This window comes from Nycticebus coucang, chromosome 1 (assembly GCF_027406575.1).
Source record: "Nycticebus coucang isolate mNycCou1 chromosome 1, mNycCou1.pri, whole genome shotgun sequence".
In the NCBI taxonomy this organism is placed as follows: Eukaryota; Metazoa; Chordata; class Mammalia; order Primates; family Lorisidae; genus Nycticebus; species Nycticebus coucang.
Window position 1 is genome coordinate 30248133 of NC_069780.1, and position 20959 is coordinate 30269091.

Sequence of the window (20959 nt, forward strand, 5' to 3'; positions counted from 1 at the left end):
GAATCCATGTAAAACTCCTACAAATAACTAAGACTCTCTCCTTGACGCAACTTCAGTTAGGGTCCTCTGAGCCCTCTTCTCAATGAGACCTCCACACTGGGCTTCTATGTCCATCCTTACAGAGTCCATTTGTAGCAAGAATCCTGCCAAATTAGTTTTGTAACAATCTCCTCTCCTTTGATATCTGATCACCCTCAGTAGCCACCCAAATTTCTCATTTTCCACCATCCCCCAGATGACATTCTTCTTTCAGCAAGAATTCTGTCAAGGTGGTCTAGTAAGAATCCCTCTGCCTTTGATATCTCCTCTTAGTAATCTTCCATCCACTGATCCCCTCACTCCACTCATTAGCTATAAATGCCTACCTGTCTTTGCTGTATTTGGAGTTGAGCCCAATCTCTCTACCCTACTGCCGTAGAGTCAACCCTTATTGCAACAGTCCTAAATAAGATCTTGCTTATTATTTTAACAAGTGTGAGAATAATTTTTTCTTTAACACATATCATTAACAAAAAAAGACAACATTTTTTGTAAAAATATGTGAAACAGATGAACAAGAAGCATAAAAGTAAACGTATGACCAAAAAGCTTTAAGATGCTCAATTGCACTAGTAATCAGAAATGTACAAAAACAAATTGCAAAATGATTTTCAAATACACTACACTGGCAATAATTTTTAAGTCTGCAATTTCCAAGTATTGCTCATGTCATGAAGAAAAAGCATAATAGTTTGAAGAGCAACTTGTTATTCAGCAAAATTAAATATGTGCATATGCCATGACTCTTACACACCTACCTGTATAATCCTAATTTTTCTTGCAAAGGTTCAGCAAGAAAATTAAGCTCTAATGCGCAAAGGCATCCATTATGTACAATAAATTAATTTCTTCATGTGTCTGTAGAATGGTACCATGTACCATACTTAAGAGAAAAAAAAAATGCTTGCTATCCTACAATGCACAGAACACTTTCACACTAAGAATTGTTCTGCCAGAAATGCCATTAGTTCCCCTGACCTCAGCCCTAGACACTCTCACCCTCATGCCCAATGAGATATGCCTCAAGATGTACATTGAAGCATTTTTATGCAAAACCTGTAAAGAAAAAATTATTGTCAGGGAAATGGATGAATAAGTGGTAGTAAGATTATGCAGCTAGAACAAGTGAATTAGAACTAGAGTCTCTGTAAGTTGACCACCCAATGAACTATAACACACAGGTCAACATACAAAGGTGGTCAATGTAAAGAACTAGGCCTACTGTACTGATATTCCTAGTCTATGAAAATTAGGTCAACTTAAGGAGGTGGTCAATGTAGGAACTATGGAAGTTCTACTGCATAAGTACTAACACACAGGCAAAAGAAAACAAATTACACAACAAAAGAAGCCCAATATTACATCTTCTTTACATGGTTTTATAATGTATATAAAACAATATATTGTTTGTGGATGTACAACTATATAATAAAAATACAAAAGCATGAATAGATATGGTAAGATTGAATTCATGGTAATGATACAGATGGAATATGCACCTATGAAGAAACATCCTAACACCATGAAAATGAGTGAATTACTATTACAAGTAACAAAAATGAATTTCACAAATATAATACTAAGCAAATAAAGCAGATACAAAAGTTTACCTTCTCTATGAAAAACTATTTATTCCATAGCATCAGAAGCCAAGGTAGCAGTTTCCTTAGAGAAGGGCACAAAGGAGGCTTTTTAATTGCTGGTAATAATTGCCTTCATGGGATAAGTAGCGGTGATATGGATGAGTTCACCTTGCAAACATTTATGGTTTATATACAACGATGATTTGTGTACTTTTCCTTATGTATGCCTTGCCTCAATAAAAACCTTCATTGAGAGAAAATTTAATCGTCTTTCCTCCTCTGTCCACAAAGAAAGGAAAATGGCTGTTTTGGGAATGAAGGAGAAGTAGTTGGGGGTTCATTCTCTGAATGTTCCCCAGGCTGTGAGGGCTCTGCCTGACTGCTCCATTTCTGCTAACAACACCATGATTTTTTTCTCCAACCCAGGCTCATACACTCCGTTTTGGCCTTTCAACCCCAGAGACCAACTCCTGCCATGACTGATTGATACTGATTCAAACTTCTACCAAATTTGCCTTTTCTTCTTTCCCACCGACACCAAATAGATTCACTATCTTCTTTCTTTCTTTGCATTTTGTAAATCAGGTTGGAAACCAAGAAGTCTTTAGAGTCTTATCTCACCAAGGCTTCTGTCCACTTGAGTAATACGCTTTGAATGAAATTTTAGAGATTCTTAGGTAAACAATACGTGCCAAAGAAATTAATCAGAATATCCCTCACAATTTCTGGGGAAATAGAGATGAGGTCTCTTATTCTTGTCTTTGAACACTTTTCCTTTCTCTTCTTTTTTACTTCAAGGTATGTATTCAACAAAAATCTTACGTGGGTGTATACATACAAGTATATAATGACTATATACAAAAGGAAAAGAAAAACCTAAAAGTCGACAAGTTATGCCCAGAACTCCAAATCCATAAAATGTTAATTATGTCTGAATGGACCTGAAAGCATCTATCAATGGATTAAAAGTATAAACTCCATAGAGATACTAACCATTGAAATGTTTATCACAGGATTAACTAAAATGTTATCATTTCACATGGACAAAGCATTTCACAAAGCAGTCCCTGACCCTGACTGAGACCTGTAAGCTACTGTCTATCCTTCAAATAGATTAAATAATGCAGATTTTAGTACCTTTCAAAGCACTTTCTTATGCATAATGTTATCTGTTTGTACTAGCAGACCTAGGAGTTGCTAGTGCCAAAGCTTTCTTCATGAACTTTCTGTGTAAAGGGAGATACCATCAGCCTCCCTGTGCAAGAACAGGAATGGGAAGTCCTAGCTGGCCAAACGGTCAGCTAACATGAGAAATCACAATGTGTAACCTAAATCCCTCCTGAGGTTAAGTGTCAAATAAAATGCCTTTGCCAAATTCACATATCAAAGACATGCTTTATCTGGAAAGCAAAAGTAGTTCTTAAAGAGAATTCCCTCTCTTGGCAAGTTGCTCTAGCTGGTATTTCAAGGCTCTGACAGAGAATCTATGGTACAAAGCCTGAAAAATAACCATTCAAATGGGAAATTAAGTTGGACTTTGAAGTTCTGTTCCATTAAGTGAAAGTAAAAATTCCAATTTCTCTTAATCTGCCTGACAGGTCAGTGGCAGGCTGGCAGGCATTTGTATTCAGAAGGTTAACTTTGTTACTAAATGACCTGCAAGTTTTAAAACTCCAGCTTTACTTTCTAGGAAAAGTAATTAAACTTGTAATAAAGGTAAATAATAGAGATGAGAAAGTATGGAATTCTATAAATTCTATATATTTTATCTTTTCATTGTGTTACTCTACCCTAGAAGGAATATATACAAATACCTAAATGGTTTAGTGCAAGAAGCACTCTTATAATGATGATCTGTACATTATTAAGCATATATATTCCTAAGTTATTCCCAGAGGAGCAAAAGATGATGTGAGAACACTTGATGTGATTATGACAACTAAGAAAAGAAAAAAAATTGGTAAAGAGGGAGGAAGATGTGTATTTATCACATGTATGACGTGTCAGACACAATGTTACCTAGTTGATCCATAAGAAATTATTTAATTTTTACAAAAATTCAGTGAATTGTGAATTTTTTGCTCCTTGTTTAACAGATAAACAAACACATCCTCAGAAATGTCAATTTGTTTTCTTCAAATCACACAGCATATTTTATTGCTGCAATGAGAACACTGGTCTGTTCCAAACTCCAAAACTCTTGCTTCTCCTCCACAGAAATCACCAGGAACGCAGAAGCTAACCAGTAACGAAGCAAAGATAGGACTGTGTCACCAAGATCACGTAGTGAGGAAGTTCAACAGAGGTAACAAGCTACAGTGAAAAACAAATCTGCCTTTGTATTTCTAGCATTTAGCCAATATTAGATACTCACATCTGTGTTAAAGACTGGAGTTGGAAACAAAGAGAGGATGAAGATTAAGAATACAACGTGTTGCCTCAAAATCACTTGTTTTATTCCAAAAAGGTCAGAGACTAGGCAGTGAGTTTAAAAATTATGCATGATAGAGCATGTGAGGAAATTATAAAGAGAGAAGGGAACGTGTCAGACTAGTTAACAAATACAAAGATTAGTTAGTATAGTGTGAAGGAACAGTTAACTACAGAGACCAAGGAAATGGATAACCAGATAGAGTCTGGGGTTAAATTCTAACTCTGTACCCACATGACCTTGGGTGGGTAACTTGACTTCTCTGTACATCAGTTTCCACATATGTAAGATGAAAATAATAACTGCATTTACCTCCTAGGGTGGTTACTACAAGATTTAAATGAATGTCTGTAAAGCATTTAAGCAAACATCGGACACATAGTTTCATTTCAGAATTTGCCAGTCTTTCTGGAAGTTAAAAGGCATAGAGAAGGAGGTTTGCAGAAGCTTGGGGAAAAGTAGAACAGGAAAAAAGAATTTTTTCAGGTAGAAAAGATGGAGAATGTTTGTAGACACAGGGGGAAAAGAGAGACTCAGGAAAGATAAATGAAAACAGTAAGAAGCTGTGGAAAAGATGAGAACGGAGGAACTGGCCTTTTTAAAGGAAAGAAAACAAGAGTGACCAGGAGATGGGACCCCGAGAAGTTTCTAGGAAGTAAACAGACGAGGGGAGACAGCACAGTTCACAGAGATCCCACGTAATGATGTCTCCTCATTTAAATAAAAAGAGTTAAAGGTGAGAATTTTGTGCAGTTAGAAAAATATAGAATGGTTTTTCGGAAATATTTAAAGGTGTTAACTAGAGATGAATAAAAGTGTAGCTGATATCAATGCATTGTGGGCTAAATTCAATTCGCATGATTTTAGCAACATGCAGAGTAAAGCCAGATGAAATGGCTAGTGCAGGGCAAGGAAACAGATCTGGCCAGAGAGCAAATCGGAGCATCAGAGCCTCGGTAAGGACCGAGACCGACCGCAGAGCGCTGGAGGGACAAGCTGGAGGGTCCCTCTAGTGGCCTTTAGGAGCTAACGCAGGTCCCGAAGCACCTGACATCGCTCTGCAACAGAACCCGGTAAGAAAATCCCTTCCCAGGCTGTGGGCCCCCAGGAGAAAGCCCCTGCTGGCTGCCCAGACACGGACGTGACTCCTCTACGTGGATATACAGCAAAGTCAGAGGGAAAAAAAAGCGATGTCACAGAGTGAGATGTAACACGTTAGCCGGAAGCTCTGAGTGACTGAAGACAGGAATTTCTCCTTCTTCCCCCAACCCCACCGCCCGCCGTGTTCCCTTATTACCTCTCTGTGGCCCTCACCTCCCCCCTAACTTAGCGGCACGTCTGTGCACGCACGTGTAGGCCGCGGACGCTGCTGTGCTTCCGGCTTACCAGGTCTGGAGCAAGGTACTAAGGAAGACTTAAACCATTTTGTCTAAATATTTAAAGTCACAATTTAGCTACCTGCTGTACGAAATATATTCTATCCTCTTACTGTGGTAAATATGCTTCTATGACAACAAAATCGAAAATCGTGGAAAGCCATGGGGCTCTTTTATATAAATGAATAAAGGCAAAACACCAAAGTCTACTAAATTTAAATATTACTGCAGATCTGAGTATTCTAACAAAGGCCATAATTTGGCTGAATAATAAAGACATCCCTAAGTTATATGTTTTAATTATTCTACAAAATTTCTTTATCCTCCTTACATTTCTGAAAAATCTAGATACATGCTGTTAATAATCTATATTTTCACATAACTTGCATTCTATTGATAGCTATGCTAAATTAGCTAATTGGCCCCTCTTGACTCATTTGTCAGAGTTCATCCACAACTTCCCGCAATCCAGTATTTCCCAAACGTTTGCATAAGGCAACTAGAACTTAGACACACTGTGTAAGGAAAATTCTAACGATCATTCTCTGGGTTCTCCCTGCTGTGCTCTGCATTAAATTACATCTACGGAAAGCAGTAACCTTGGGCAAATGATCTGTCTCCTCCTATAAAAATTAATATTTGTTAGGAGTTAATGTCATCTTGTTTCTGGTAGAGTGGCAACTTGAGGAAGGAAGTACAGCAGAGTATGTAAGAATACAGGCTTCAGCATCAGACAAATCCAAGCTTTGCCATTTAGGAGCTGTGTCTCCTTGGGTTTGTTATTCAACTTCTCTAAGCCACTGTCTTCTCATTAGAACAGTACTTGTCCCCAAGGTTATTATGAGGATCAAACGAGGTAATTCATCTAACATTCTAGGCATAGTCCTTGAGAATTTCATAAAGATTACCTGTAATTATTATAAGAATTTGTCTATTTGAACAACTCCATAGTCTTTGCAAAATCTTGGGTTGAAAACATCATTCATTACATTGCATAAAATCATTTCCTCTTAGCTAACTGCTAACTCAAAACTGTCTCTTCAAATACACTTGAGAGTTTCCTTAATCAGGTAGAAAGAAGTATGTCATGTTCCTCCTATAGAGTGGCCGTTCCATTGGACATACCGGCATCTCTCTGATAAATTCTTCATACAGACATAATATGAGTTTGATTCCCATCACTTGAAATCAAAATAGTTCTAGAAAATAAACCCTATAATGGATAGTTATTATAATAATAAAATGAGATCAAATAATTAAGTACCTTGCATATTACCTGGTATGTAATACTTGCTCAAGACTTGGTATTTATTAATATTATCTAGAAGATGCAGGTGCAAATTCTAAGTCAGTTAATAAACACAATAAACACAATTTCAGTGGCTTACAAATCTTCTTTCTTCTTGCAGTTTCAGAATTAGTCAAAGAATTCTTTGGTTTTACATGTAGATATTAAAAAATGTTTAAAGTAAGAGAATGCTCTGAATTAATTGTGATACACATTATTGTAGAAACCGAGTGAGACACTCTTGTATGGTGACAATCTTACAGAATGAAGCCTCAGACCCAGTGATCCACCATTTCTTTCTGAATCCACTTGTTTAGAAGGAAAGTGGGAAAATAATGCATTTACCCGACACCTTATAGGAGTAAGTCCGGCATATTTAAGTGTACACAATAGTGACGTGGCCGCCTTCACAGCAATCTTTACATAGCATAAAGAGTGCAGAATAGTAAAGGAAAAATGAAATCAACATATACCTGTAGAGATACTACACTGACATTATCAAAATGGATGTGTCCGTTAGGCTCTGTGACAGCAGGATTTGCATAGCACGTTACCCCATTGATGGCAGGTAACGTTTTAGGTTGATGTGCTTTTTCTTGAGGACCAAAGTCATCATTATGAAAGTGGGTATGATCATTCTACATGGGGAAAAAAAAAAAAGGATGAAGAGGTTATAAGAAGAAAAACAAAAGATGGCTCATACAGACAAAAAATAGTGTTTACTGCTTTTCCCTTATAAAAGTTTTATGTCTATTTTTTCTGTAATGAAATCTTTTTAGAGTTATAAGTTTCTCTCTCTTTAAATGTATTTTCATTTATTAGATTCTGTTGCTTTGATTTTTTTCATGGTGCGGTACATGAACTTTTTTATTCTGATGAACATAAATTATGCACTCTAGCTATTCACCATTAAATTGTTAGTTCTTGTCCCAAATTCTGCAACACAAATCATGTATTTCTCTTACACTTGTCCATATAGTGACTCTTTGTTCTCTTCACATTCACAAGTCTAATAACTGTACTGCTCATATAATCCTAAGAATAAAATTTCTGCCTTTATTTGCCCATATAAAGTAGCTTTAGGAGGAAAGCATCAAATGCTTAAAATAAAGTCCATTTACCTGACCATATGTCTTTAATAGCATCTTAAGCGTTCTTTCAAAAAAGAAAAGCAAGTAAAATCCACCAAATATAGCAACAGCCTTCTCAACATAGTTGTCAACTTGGGGATTGAATCCAAATGCCTGAGGGAGGAAAAAAAACTATTTGGGTAAAAGCAAGTAATTTAACTTGATTTCTGGAAAATAATACAAATTCTTAGTATATAATTTTCACCAAAATTCTAAGTCCATCTTCACATACAGATAATATTGGAAATTTGCCTGCCAAAGTCACAAAACAAAACTTCTAAAATTTCAGTAACAAAATTATATGAGATGCCACAGAAATATTATAACCAGAAGTCCCATTAAATAAAGCTAACACAGGATATAATAATTTCCTATTACTAACACACTTACAGCAATATTTGCCTTGCAAGACTAAATATTCAGCAGTAAAGAAACAGCACTGATTCCCATCTTTAGAAGATAATTTCAGGTCTAGGTAATGAGATGATTACCTACTTTCTACTTTCTCTAAAGGTAATTACACATAAAAGGAAATATATTTGTCCATGATATCTAGAATCAAACTTTTAAGGCAAATATGACAGACCCCTTTTCCCAAGACAGATCCTCTTGTACTTAGGAAATCCTGGTAAGTCCTAAAAAGATAAATCAAAAACTAGGCCCAAGAATAAAAAACAAAAGAATTGAGTCATGCTGGGATTCGGAAATCATTTACTATCTGAATGTCTGCGTCTCTTGCAATGCTTGAGAAATTCTCCACCATGATGTCTTGAAGTAGAGCTTCACTGCTTTTAGGACCATCCTCTTCTCCTTTGGGAATCCCTGTAATTTGAATGTTTGATCTTTTGGAGCAATCCCATAACTTTCTCAGGGAATATTCTGTTTTTGTTCTCTTTTTTTCTGCCTCTTTGAATTGGGTTAGTTCAGAGGTCTTGCCTTTGATTTCTGAAATTTTTTCTTCTCCATATTCTAGTCCATTGCCAAGGCTCCCTACTGTGTTTTGAAGCTCCTTGAATATGCACAATGTGAGGGTGTTCAGCACCACCCCTGGGTGAAGGGCTCAGCTATAACTTGAACTTTACCTTGGAAATGAAAACCATGTAACCTAAACACTTACACTTTCATATTAATCTGAAATTTAAAGAAAAACAAAAGAAAGCATCACATTAAAAAAAAAAAAAGAATGAAAATTGCCACCAATATCTCACACACAACGATGAAAATGAAATAATGCTTTATCTAAAGCTGTGGTCCCGCAGAGCCAGGTTGCAGAACCCCATCCTCCTCCCACCCTCACCCAGTCCGTAGAAAAATAGTCTTCCACAAAACCCATCCTTGGTGACACAAGATTGGTTTAAAGAACTAAAAACAAGAGTCAGAGTTTGAAGTTACAAACCATCAGGTGTCCCTACCAGACAAGAAACAAACCTGAAAAAAAAGGAGGAAAGAGCAACATGTGAAAAGATACAACTTCTACACATGGTACATTTTTCCCCTTTGAAGCAAAATAGAGGACGTCCAGGTCCATGCCCTGCGTCTGCCTCTGGGGCGATCTCATAGCCACCTCTTCATTTAAGTGACTTCTCTGAAGAAGAAGAAGAAGAGAAGTCACTTAAATGACTTCTCAAGCATAGCATAAAAACATCAGAACCATTTACCCAACACAGAGGTTATAAAAATAAAATGAAATAACAAAAGAAAAAAATTGCTCCAAAAAAAAACTCTTCATGAAAATTCAAGGTATTATTCAAAGATAGATTCTTTATGTTGCTACATTTCCCATAAAATAGAAAATCTTAAAATCAGATGTAGAATCTCTAATCCACATGCCGTATCAGTTTGCTTAATTTCATTTGACCCACAAACCAGATGATAAAATAAATAGACATGCATATAATACAGTATTATATCAAATATATTATATACGTAATGTTTTTTAACCAGGAAATCTGTATTGTCATTCTAGCTTTGTTACTAGCCAACTCTATGGCTATAGTCAAGTCATTTTAATTTTTTTCATCTATACAATTGAGAGTTTGAAGTATTATACCTGCTTTCCTAAATCATTTTTAGATCAAATAATCTTCATCATCCACAACTCTAAGAATTTGTGTCCTCATTTTTGTACATAGTTTGAAAACTAAAAGGAAAGAAACTTTAGTTATAATTCTCTAAAAATTATAAGATAAGGGTGGCACCGCCCGAGAGTACTATCTTTTCTTTGGGAGTCATCACTCCCCTATGTGTGAGCACTGAGGATAGAGGGGTACAGGTTATATACACACATATTTCTTTAGTTCCTTTTCGTGACTCCTCCCACTAACATCTCTTTCTCTTTTCCCTGCTCTTCAACATCCCCTCTCTTTTCCTTTCACTTATTTTCCTTCCTCTATTTCTCTTCCACATATGGCTACAATATATATTTGCAAGAAAGCACGCGTATCATTTGTTGATTAATTGAACAGTTCACTGTAGTCAACGGCAGATCAATGATGCATTGTATCAAAGGGGAAAAAATAAGTTGCTATTTATTTATTGGCCCTCGATTGATTTTTTCCCACCGTCAACAAAAAAATGAAAAGGTTTCTCAATTACACTCTCATTTATCCTCTAGTCTTCTATAGCCGTAGTAAATACAGGAGGGAATTCAGTGCTATATCTCAAATAAATTATAAATTTACATTTGACATTTGCGGTTAAGTTTGACATTGCATGCTCTTTAGAAAAAATAAATAAATAATGAAACAGTGTGTAGAAAAATTAAATTTACCCAATGCAAGGCAGAATAAAGTTTTCAGGCCTTCAGAGGGCTCCCTGAGCTGTCTGAGCACGTCCTAGTGGCCGGCTTCCTAGAATATTAATGTTATCTCTGACCCTGGTATCCACTGCAGCTTGGCACAAGCCTTTACAATTGCTGGGGTTCAGCTTTCTCTTACCCAAAATGCTATAAACCAGATCATAAATGCTGTGAGAATTATAGAGGCTAAAAATGTACAAAGTGCTAAAACATTTTAAAAGAAAAACAATTATTCACAGAAAGAAAAGGCCAACATCCTTACCTCTGGAATAAGTTGGAAAATTGCATTTGAAAAAAGAGTCCCAATAGCCAATCCCACAAAATAGGTCAAAATCTTTGGGAAGTAAGATTTCTTTATCAATGGAGTCAAAACCAGTCCGAGGAGAGATGCCAAGTTAATGATTGTCACTGACAGGAATCCATATCCCCAAACTGCAGGTGAGACGGAAAAGAGAGAAGAAATCAATTAGAGGAAAGGAACCAAATGACATCTGGCTGCACATTAAGCTTGAAAGGAGCTGAAAAGCATCTTTATTTATTTTTTATTTACTTTTTTTTTTAAGTTTTGGATCAATATGAGGGTGCATATGATTAAGTTGCACTGTTTGCGTTTGTAAGGTAAAGTCCAAGTTGTAGCTGTGACCTTCACCCAGGAAGTGGGCCATTTACCCATAGAGCTTGAAACAGATACTAATCTTTAAAACAATAAAATCTTCTCAGTGAAAATTACATAGAGAACAGAAACACAGTAGAGTAAGCGTTAATAGTAATACTGCATGAATAGAACTATCAGCTATGTTTTAATCACTCCTAGCTCATCATTATGGGATTAAAGAGGTTCACAGATAACAGGGAATTTGGAGAACACCTAGAGTCGTGACAAACAGCCTGAGCTCCACAGGCCACCTAGATCCACCTGTGGCTCCAGGTACAGTGTAAAACTCAGGCTTTGGGAGGAGTAGAGAGGCCATGTGAGTTTTGGGGAAAAGCAGTGGGGGGATGGGCAGGGGTGGGGTGCAGATGAGTGGGGTGGATCAGCTTCAAGGTGACCGCGGTTGCTGATACTGAAGTTGCTGTATCACTTACAGCAACTGCGGATAGCACCCCCTGATGTTAAGCAGCACCTCAGCACCCCCAGCTGAGGAAGTGAGCACATGGGCACAGGAGGGAGAGGCTGCATAATACAACTAACCCTGCCAAGCACAGATTAAAAAGTCCTACATCACAGAAGGAGGTGGTATGTCTTCCTCTCTCTCTCTCTCTCTCTCTCTATATATATATATATATATATATATACCCAGGGCTTAACATCGAGCTACTTTTCTCACTGGCTCTACCAATGGGGTGTACTAGTCACACAATGCTCAGTGAATGTTTCCCATGTGCCAGGCACTGTGCTAAGCAATCAGTGTACATCAACACATCGATCCTCTCCTCACCAAACCCCTGAGATAAGCACCACTCTTACCTCCCTCATATAAACTGAAGAAACCAAAGCCCACGGTGTTCAAATAAGCTGCCCAAGTCCCATGAATAGAAAGCTGAATTCAAACCCCAACAGTCTGCTCCCAGGCCCACATTCTAAACAATGTGCTTCATTATTCTTGCACAAGTAGTCCCATAGGGCTCACAATACTCTGACAATTTTATCCTAAATTATACTTCCTTGGTACAAGATTGCTCAATATTATTCTTAGACCAAATAAACCAACTTATCAAATGTTCAATAAACCTAGGATATGGACCAAATCATGGTTACTGGGGAGCTGGGAAACGTGTGTGCGTGCACACACACACACACACACAGAATGAAACAAAGTATCTGTGCTAAATACCAAATGAAAAGGACGGATAATAAATAGTGCTATGCCACGAGAAAGAATCTCCATAGCACTGACCATGATGACATTACCTTGTCCAGGTGCATTCTTATCAGTCTCAGATCTGACCATGCCCTGTAAACTCATCCAACAGACCACCTCCCTCCCATTTATTACCTTATGGTCTAAAACAATACTACCTACTCCCCTCGGACTTCCCACTTGGAGAAAGTCCTCCATCCCACACCTTCCTTTATGGTGTACCTCCATAGATACTCACTTGACACAATCTCCACCCCATCGCTAACCTACATGCATTCATTCAACAAATATTGATAAGCTGGCTCCCGCACAATCCCTTCTCAATATGGCCTTCATACAAACACAAGGTTTTCCCAACTCAACATTATCTTTACACTTGGGGTTCTCTGTCTGCAAAAATCTTTCCAGTGACTGAAAAACTCCTACGTGGCTTTCCAGCTCAAGGATCTCATCCCTGAAGCTTCCCTGCCCCTCCAGACAGTAGTCCTTCACTCATCAAGAGTCCCATAGCTCTCGGTTTGAAGCTGATGGGTCTACTTATCACTTCTTGTATGCTACAGTAATTTTATCACTCATGTATTTGTCTACCTCAAATAAACTGTCAGATTCTCAATAAGCAACGCTATATTTTATTCATGTTCAAGGCCTAGAAAATTGCCCAACAAATAGCACACATTCCTTGCTGAATGAATTAATGAATGTCCTATTTCAAGATGCAGCTTTAGAACTCTGTAAAAAAAAAAAACAAAGAAGAAATACCAACCCATTTGCTTTTCTAATGTTTCTAACCTTCCTTATTTCATTTAGCTCATTGTTATACATGTATAGTTAAAAGAAAAATAAACTAGGAAGCAGGAGCCCGGAGTTTTCACCCTCCCTCCTGTATTATACCTACAAGAAACCCACATAATCTCTCAGGAACTTACATGTTTACTGCTGGTTGTGTTACAGCCTTGGACATGGTCTTCAAGAAGGCCTCAGGTAAAATTCTATTATTAACTGTTATTTGACATAAATGCTACTCTGTGCACTCATCAAAAAAAGGGATAATTTTAGACTATTAAATTATTATTAAAATGTAATTAATTTCTCCTCTAGAGAATTTAATTTACCATCAATGCATTGCACTTATCAATATGATTTTATAAAACACGTGAAAGGTAACTTCCAAATAACAAGGTTCTGAGCAATTATTTTATCTGCCCACTGAAACGTCAACATACCTGTTCATAAAATTCTTCTAGCCCCTTTGGATTGCTTTTTATTTTGTTTTGTTTTGTTTTATTACCTTGGATGAGTTACAACTTGACTCTGTATTAAGTGAGCAGTTTTATCAAGAATCAAATGCATGTAATAATTTTAAAAATCATTTTATTGTGGGAAAAGAATAGGATTATGCAGGGGCCAGGCAACAGGGTGAACTATGAACACATGTAATAGAACAGAGACATAGTCTTCTTAATCTATGCCAGGCCCAGTTCTAGGCATTTACGTACATTATCTCGTTTGATACAACAATTCTGTAAAGAAAGTACTCTTACTATATCCATTTTGCAGATGAGGTAACAGGGATAGAGACATTAAATAATCTTACAGCTGTGCTAAAATAAAACAATTAAGGCATCACATCAAAAAGGCAGTATCTTGCCAAATTAAACATCTCAATAGCAGTAACAAGTACTCCGCTATTTCCCCTAATTCCCCAGAAACATTTCCGTATCTTGTCCCACCTCATCCCATTTTATCCCAGCTCCATTTCAATCCCTAAGATAACAGGCACCCTAAGAGACGTGTCTCTTTCTATTAGGTCCTATGTCCAAATACTCAGTGCCTTTTTGATCCTTTAACTTAGACTTGTTGACTTTTCCATTTTATGACTTTGTACGGTTGACTCTGGAATTCTCTCTCTTGCTTCCTGCTTCTGACCTCCCTGTTCTGCAAGAGAGCTTCCTAGGCAAATGGAGTTAAAAACACTTCTGAGTATCAGTAATTGATCTGCACAGAGTGGAGGATTTGCTTTTTCTGAAGCTGCCCTTCCTGTACCTAGAATTATGTACATGGTTGATACATTTTATTTATCTAACAGTCCTAATAGATCTACTACAGCACCTGACTATGTGCCAGATAACGTTCTAAGTACTATACAAACATTAAGTCATTCAATCCTTAAAGAAAGATGGTGAGAAAAGTGCTATTTTAGCTGGGGACACTGAGGCAGAAGAGCTTAAAGTCATGTACCCAACATAGCTGGAAAACCGCAGAGGTGGGATTGAGCTCAGGTGAGCTGACTTCAGAGTCTGCACTTTTGCTGTGCTGTATTAGTAGTAAACGGCTCGCAGAGATATAAATATGCATACTCCGGCAGGAAGATTTGCTTGGACAACTAGCAGTTGTTCAAAGTGCTGTCATTTCAAAATCAAACCTGTTTTTAGGGCAGTGCCTGTGGCTCAAAGGAGTAGGGTGCCGGCCCCATATGCCAGAGGTGGCAGGTTCAAACCCAGCCCCGGCCAAAAACTGCAAAAAAAAAACCTTCTTATTCACAAAATTACTAATTAGAGTGATAAATTATACTTAATGATTTCTATTCTTTGTGTCTATAAATATAGAATATAAATGAGAATGTAGGTTCTGAAACCAGGAAAACCTGGGTACAATCCGGCTGTACCATCTTTACCAATTGATCATCGTACCATTCTCAGAATAATTCCTTATCCAATCTAAGTTAAAGGATCAGAAAGGCACTGAATATTGGGACAGTGCAAATTATATAACTCAGAGCAAATGACTTCAAACCTTCTGTACCTTGGTGTGCTGTAAATTGGGAATAATAGCACCTGCATCATACAACTGTATAAAGATTAGATGATTAATATACACAATGTACTTGGAACATAGCAAGTCCTACAGAAGAATTGGCTATTATCACTGGAATTTTTGTCATTGTTGTTATTCCTGTTATTCATATTTAGAGAAATCAAAGTGTATATACACAAAGGAGTCCTGAAGTAAGTATTAACAAAACGGCAGTCTCTTTGTTGAGACTCCCTTTTCTTCTCTCTCTTTCCTCTTTTTATCTATCTATATTCATGTTGGATGAGCCGTCAGACCAGCATCTTTAAATGTCATCTCCACTCTGGCAAATCTCCAGCCTTGACCTCTTTTCTGAAAGCAATCTCCTCTCCAAATGTCTGTGTGCCACTGCCTACAGGACACCCCCTCTCGTGGGTCTAGTGTCTCAGAGTGGCCTTGTGAAAAGTTACGGTCTCGATGCTCACCACTCCCCTTTTCCACAGCAAACAGTTCCCCCCAAGTCTTCTTCCTCCCAGGAAGAGACAACTATCCCTCCAGTTTCTCTGACTTAAACCTTGACTCATCTTTCCCTCTCCCACATCCAATGCAGAGGCAAACTCTTTTAGTGGGATCTCCAGAACCATCCTGAATCTGCCTGCTTCTCCCACTTCTACTCCCCACCTCCTAGTCCAAGTCCCCATCATCTTGAGCGTCAACCCTGGCAATAGCTCCTTGACCCTGACCCCTTCCTTATTCTTGCCCCCAATCTATTCTTCAAACTGCAGGTACAATACTCTTTCGTGGTTTTGAATAAATCCCGGCATAAAACACTGTAGTGGCTTCTCGCTGCCATCAGAATAAACCCCAATCCATTTACCACCCCAGAACAAGTCTTCCCCACCCAGTCTCCATCTCCCTCCAGGACTTCACCCCCCTCCACCCTCCCTCATGCCAAGGTCACTGCCACGCTCTGCTGGCTGTTCCCTCCACCAAGTACGCTCTTCCCCCAGAGAAGACCCTGCCATGGGCCTCTTCTTCTTCTCACTCAGATGGAATTTCATCAGAGAGGGCTCCCTTGACTTACCTGAAAGGATGCTCACCCATCATCATCTTCCACCCCTTACTTACTTTATTTCCTCCCTAGCACACTTCACTCTGAAATTATATTATTTATTTGTTTGTGTGCTGGTTTACATGTTTATTATCTCTCTTCTCAGTACATTATAAAGCCTATTAGGACAGAAAATGCTTATTCATCAATGACTCCTTAATACACAGAATAGTGATTGAGATGTTGTTTAAGAAAGATTTATTGAATAAATAAATGAAATTAAAATACCCAGGGGAGGCAAGATAACAATTTTAAGATACCAAGAAGTTGCACATAATTGACAAACAGAACCCCTGCACACCTGGTTTATCTGACTGGTGAAAGTTGTCCTCTACATGTTAAGGCATGTGAACTATATGTTAAGCACACACTTCTTTTCTTATATTTTAAAATGTCCTTACAGAAGATTATTCCTTTAAAACGCAGTGTAGATGGCAATACTATTATAGACATTTAAAAAGCTGGTGTCATTTTCTTTCACCTATAAAAATTAAAACAGCAAGACTTTGGCCCCTTAAAATTTAATCTAGAAACATGCCCCTTCCCTCATCCCTTCACTGGCTATTGCACATAAAGTGACAAGTTTTCAAATAATATGATAAGCAAAAGGTAACAGAAAGTAATCATATATTGTTTAATATTAAGAAGGAATTTTGTGAAGTTTTTAAGTTGTGGTAATTCTAACTTTGACTCTAAAAATAGAAGACCCTAACTTGAGAAGCTAAACGAGTTGTAATTCTTCTTATTCTTAAATACTTTCAGTATGTAAGTATTTTATCAAGAAGCTCGATGCAGATCAGATAGTAATAAAGTAGAAAAGGAGGCCTGTTAACTTCATTTCATGGCTGTTGAGTAAGTGACAGAAAATGCTTCCAACGTACCTTCTGAAAGACTTGGTTTTGTTTTGTGCTTGGGACGATCCCGGCAAGGGTGAAAGTTCAGTTGCTGTAAGACTGCTGGACAGATGACAGAGAAGTTGGAGCTGGTTAGCTGGGTGGCATTTGAAAAGCCATGAAGGGAAAAGATCTCTTCGCCGGATAAGCACTGAAATAGAATAAGCAAGAAACACACATGTGCGTGCCAGCCAAGGTGCAAGGGGCAGACGGCCTCATCCAGACACACAGCGCCAACTCTTCATACCAAAGCCTACTGCAGAAAGGTATGGACCTCTTAAATTGTAAAACAGTACACATCCCTTCAAACCTAAAAACAAAAATAGAAAAACAATCTTCTTGGGGCGGCGCCTGTGGCTCAAGGAGTAGGGCGCTGATCCCATATGCTGGAGGTGGCAGGTTCAAACCCAGCCCCGGCCAAAAATCACAAAAAAAAAAAAAAAAAGAAAAACAATCTTCTTAACAGGCTACCTGCAGCAGACAAAAGGATAAAAATTGGTTTCAGCATGTCCCAAAACTTGAAAAAGAATTTTTTTAAACACCAGTAGCATTCAACCGAAGTGGGGTAAGATTTTATTTTCTCAGTCTTCAGTTTACTTTTTTTAGTTTGCACAGGTATATCGTGTGGGCTATTGCAGTGGTTCCCTATACCCACTTGTAGACAAACACCAGTCTTCTCAAGTTTCATAGTTAAGAAATTAATCCCTCCCATATACTGTAATAATTCCAATATAAAAAAATTGTTTTAAAATGTCCTTAGCACAAATTGTTGTTTGCTAAAATATGCATTATTCTCTCTTTTTTTTTTCCCCCCACAGGCACCGCCCATATGCATTATTCTCAATGATAGTGGGTAGCTTTTCTATATTATGTAAGTTGGGCTGTTTACAAATTCATTAACTATTAGTAAGGAATCGAATCTGTATTAGAAATAATCTCTGTGAAAAGTAAATTTTTAAAGATGTCATTTTATTCTCAGGCACATTTTAACTGCAAACTACCTTCTACATACTACTTGAATTATGAGGGATATAAAATAAATGCTAATAAATGCCATATAAATAATAGAGTATGAAAAAGATTCATTTCAATATAAGTTTCTCTCTTCTTTAAGTGCAATTTAGAAAAGTTTTTTGCATGCCTCAACCAATACCTAAATTCCACTAAGACCCTAGCTATGTGCTATGGACTGAATTACATTCACCCCGCCCAATTCATATAGTGAACTCTAATCCCCATTGTGATGGTATTCGAATATGCACCCTTTGGGAAGTAATTAGGGTTAGATGAGCTCATGAAGATGAAACCCTGCTCCACTGAGATTAGTGCCCTCATAAGAAGAAACACCAACAAGCTTGCTCACTTGCTCCCTCTCTCTGCCATATGAGGACACAGCAAGAAGATGCCACCTGCAACCTGATGAGAGAGCCCTCAACAAACAGCAACACTTCTAGTACCTTGGTCTTGGAATTCTGGTCTTCAAAACTGTGAGACAATAAATTTCTGTTGCTAAGCCACTCAGGCTGTAGTATTTTGTTATGGCAGTTCAAGCTAACTAATACATTATGAATGGTATTGATATTGTTTGAACATAGGTGTTATAATTCCCTTCCCAACAGAGACAATGAAATTAAGTGTCAGATTTTGATATAAAATTTCTACTATTTAAGAGGGAAAAATTTTTTAAAACTATGAAATAGACCAAGATGTATGCTGCAATTAAAAGCTAACATTGCAATTACCTTACAGAAATTACACATTTAAATTTTTGTAATGTCTAAGCATGCACCTAAAGTTGCTCCTCATTCAAGCCACTCTCTCCTGTGGGTTCATGGTAATGACAATTGTGTGCCATGCCTAGCTGAGGGGATGCTGCTCTCAACTCTCTGCTAGAAGACCTTGGCTGAAAATAAGGGAAAATAAACCAATAGAGATAGAAAATAGCTTGCTGTCTAACTGAAGAAGGGAAAATGGGTATAGTTTATTCATCGCCATGAAAACATCCAAGAGCAGAATTGATAGACTCAAAAATTACGGAGCCAATGTGGCTCAACTGGCCACCACATGGTTCCAGGAATAAACAGGTGTGATAATACAGACACAAAACTGCGCTGTTTCTCTGCAAGGAAATCTTAACCTATTTGGGCATCAAGTACTTTCAACTGTAAAATAGTTGAATGGCTTCTCAGAAAAATTGTAATCCATTCTGGGACCAAGAAATCCACTTGCTAAGGCACACTCAGCATTTTTTAATGAAGCAAAATACAGAATAATTGAAAGTAGAGAGTATAGTATCACACAATCAGGTAAGTATTGCTTAGTCAAACTTCAGCTCTGGTTATGCATTACACACATCATACACATGTGCTCTGTACCACATGTAAGATGTATTGCTCACTGTGAAGGGTAGTCAAGAGTTTGAATGTCATGGCCCTTGAAGGCTGAATTTCTCAGTGTATATCATTAGAGATACTCTCCCAGAGTCTCCCAGTCAGAGAAAAAGAAAAAGCACAGCAAAAATGAATATATAATTAATAACATCAGATAGCTCAGAGTCTTGAGGATTTGTGCAACATTTTAATAACAATTTTAGCTGGACAGGTAGTCATTAACCACCAGGAAGAACTCGGAGATGTAGAGGTGATAAAACACAAAGCCTCACCTTGAGATAACAGAACAAGAACAGACTATTAACAATGAGATAAGACTGACTTGACAGGCCTGTTTTATGGACACCTATTTTATTTAAAATAGCTATCTACCAGGAAATAGAATGCACATAATTTTGGACAGCAGCCTATTCTGGCTTCAAACAATCTTGATATTTATTATACTTTGATTTAACAAAGTTGAACCCAAAACAAAAGAAAGCAGTTGTCTAAGAAAGGGTGGTGTCTCCCAGAACAGGGACAAACAGGATGAGAGGCTGAACAGTGGCACTAGCCATGCCAACGAAACCAGTTGAACCATTGGCCAGGAAGTTCAAACACTCTCAAGGACACCCTTTCACCTCCGAAACAATGAATAAATAAATTATGGAAATCATAGGATCGCCAAGAACTCCGTAGAAAACAGGGTAATTATATCGGATAATTGCACTGAATGGCGTGTGCCTTAATAAAACTCCACAAGTTTGCGCCATCTTCTTCACCTGTGTATACTGGCAGCTTCACTTCTTTCCACCTGCTTGTTTTGGTGACACTGCAGTTCTCAGGGGTGCCGGTCTCATGTTTGCTGTGACAAGGTCAATGGATGCCCTAAGGCTCATTGGGTTGATGTTTCTCTAAAGATGTTTCTTAAGTTTCGAGTTAAACTCCTACTTGAGAGCCCCTTGCCACATTACGCTGACCTCCAATGGGCCTTCTACGCGTACACAAGGAACACCAAAGTAAAGTAGCGGGTAGGACTAAGGGTTAGACACACATTACAAGCCAGACATCAAGTGTCCCCCAGAGTCACTTTGGCAAGCAGTTCCATGCATTTCTGCTCTGCTACCCATTCCTTTTTCCTCAGCAGTTGTGACAAGTTAGAACGTTCTCTGCTTCTTTCCCAAACATGTCTTTGTGGGAGAGCTGGGGGCTGTGCAGAGAAAGGACAAGAGAAGATAGAACAGAGGAAGGCGGAGAGGGCTGGGCAAATTCCTCCCCCAACATTCTATA

The 20959-nt window shown here is 38.0% G+C and overlaps 1 protein-coding gene across 6 annotated transcripts in view; it reads right to left on the reverse strand.

Annotated features, from left to right (window-relative positions):
• SLC39A8 (solute carrier family 39 member 8) overlaps positions 1-20959 on the reverse strand; it is a 64011-nt gene that overhangs the window by 21165 nt on the left and 21887 nt on the right. For all 6 annotated transcript variants that reach the window (XM_053557946.1, XM_053558036.1, XM_053558148.1 and 3 more), the window contains 4 exons: positions 17289-17451; positions 10907-11076; positions 7839-7961; positions 7191-7355 (listed from right to left, as the gene is read on the reverse strand). In XM_053557946.1, coding sequence (XP_053413921.1) covers positions 7191-7355; positions 7839-7961; positions 10907-11076; positions 17289-17451 — 621 coding nt within the window. The remainder of the gene's footprint in view (positions 1-7190; positions 7356-7838; positions 7962-10906; positions 11077-17288; positions 17452-20959) is intronic.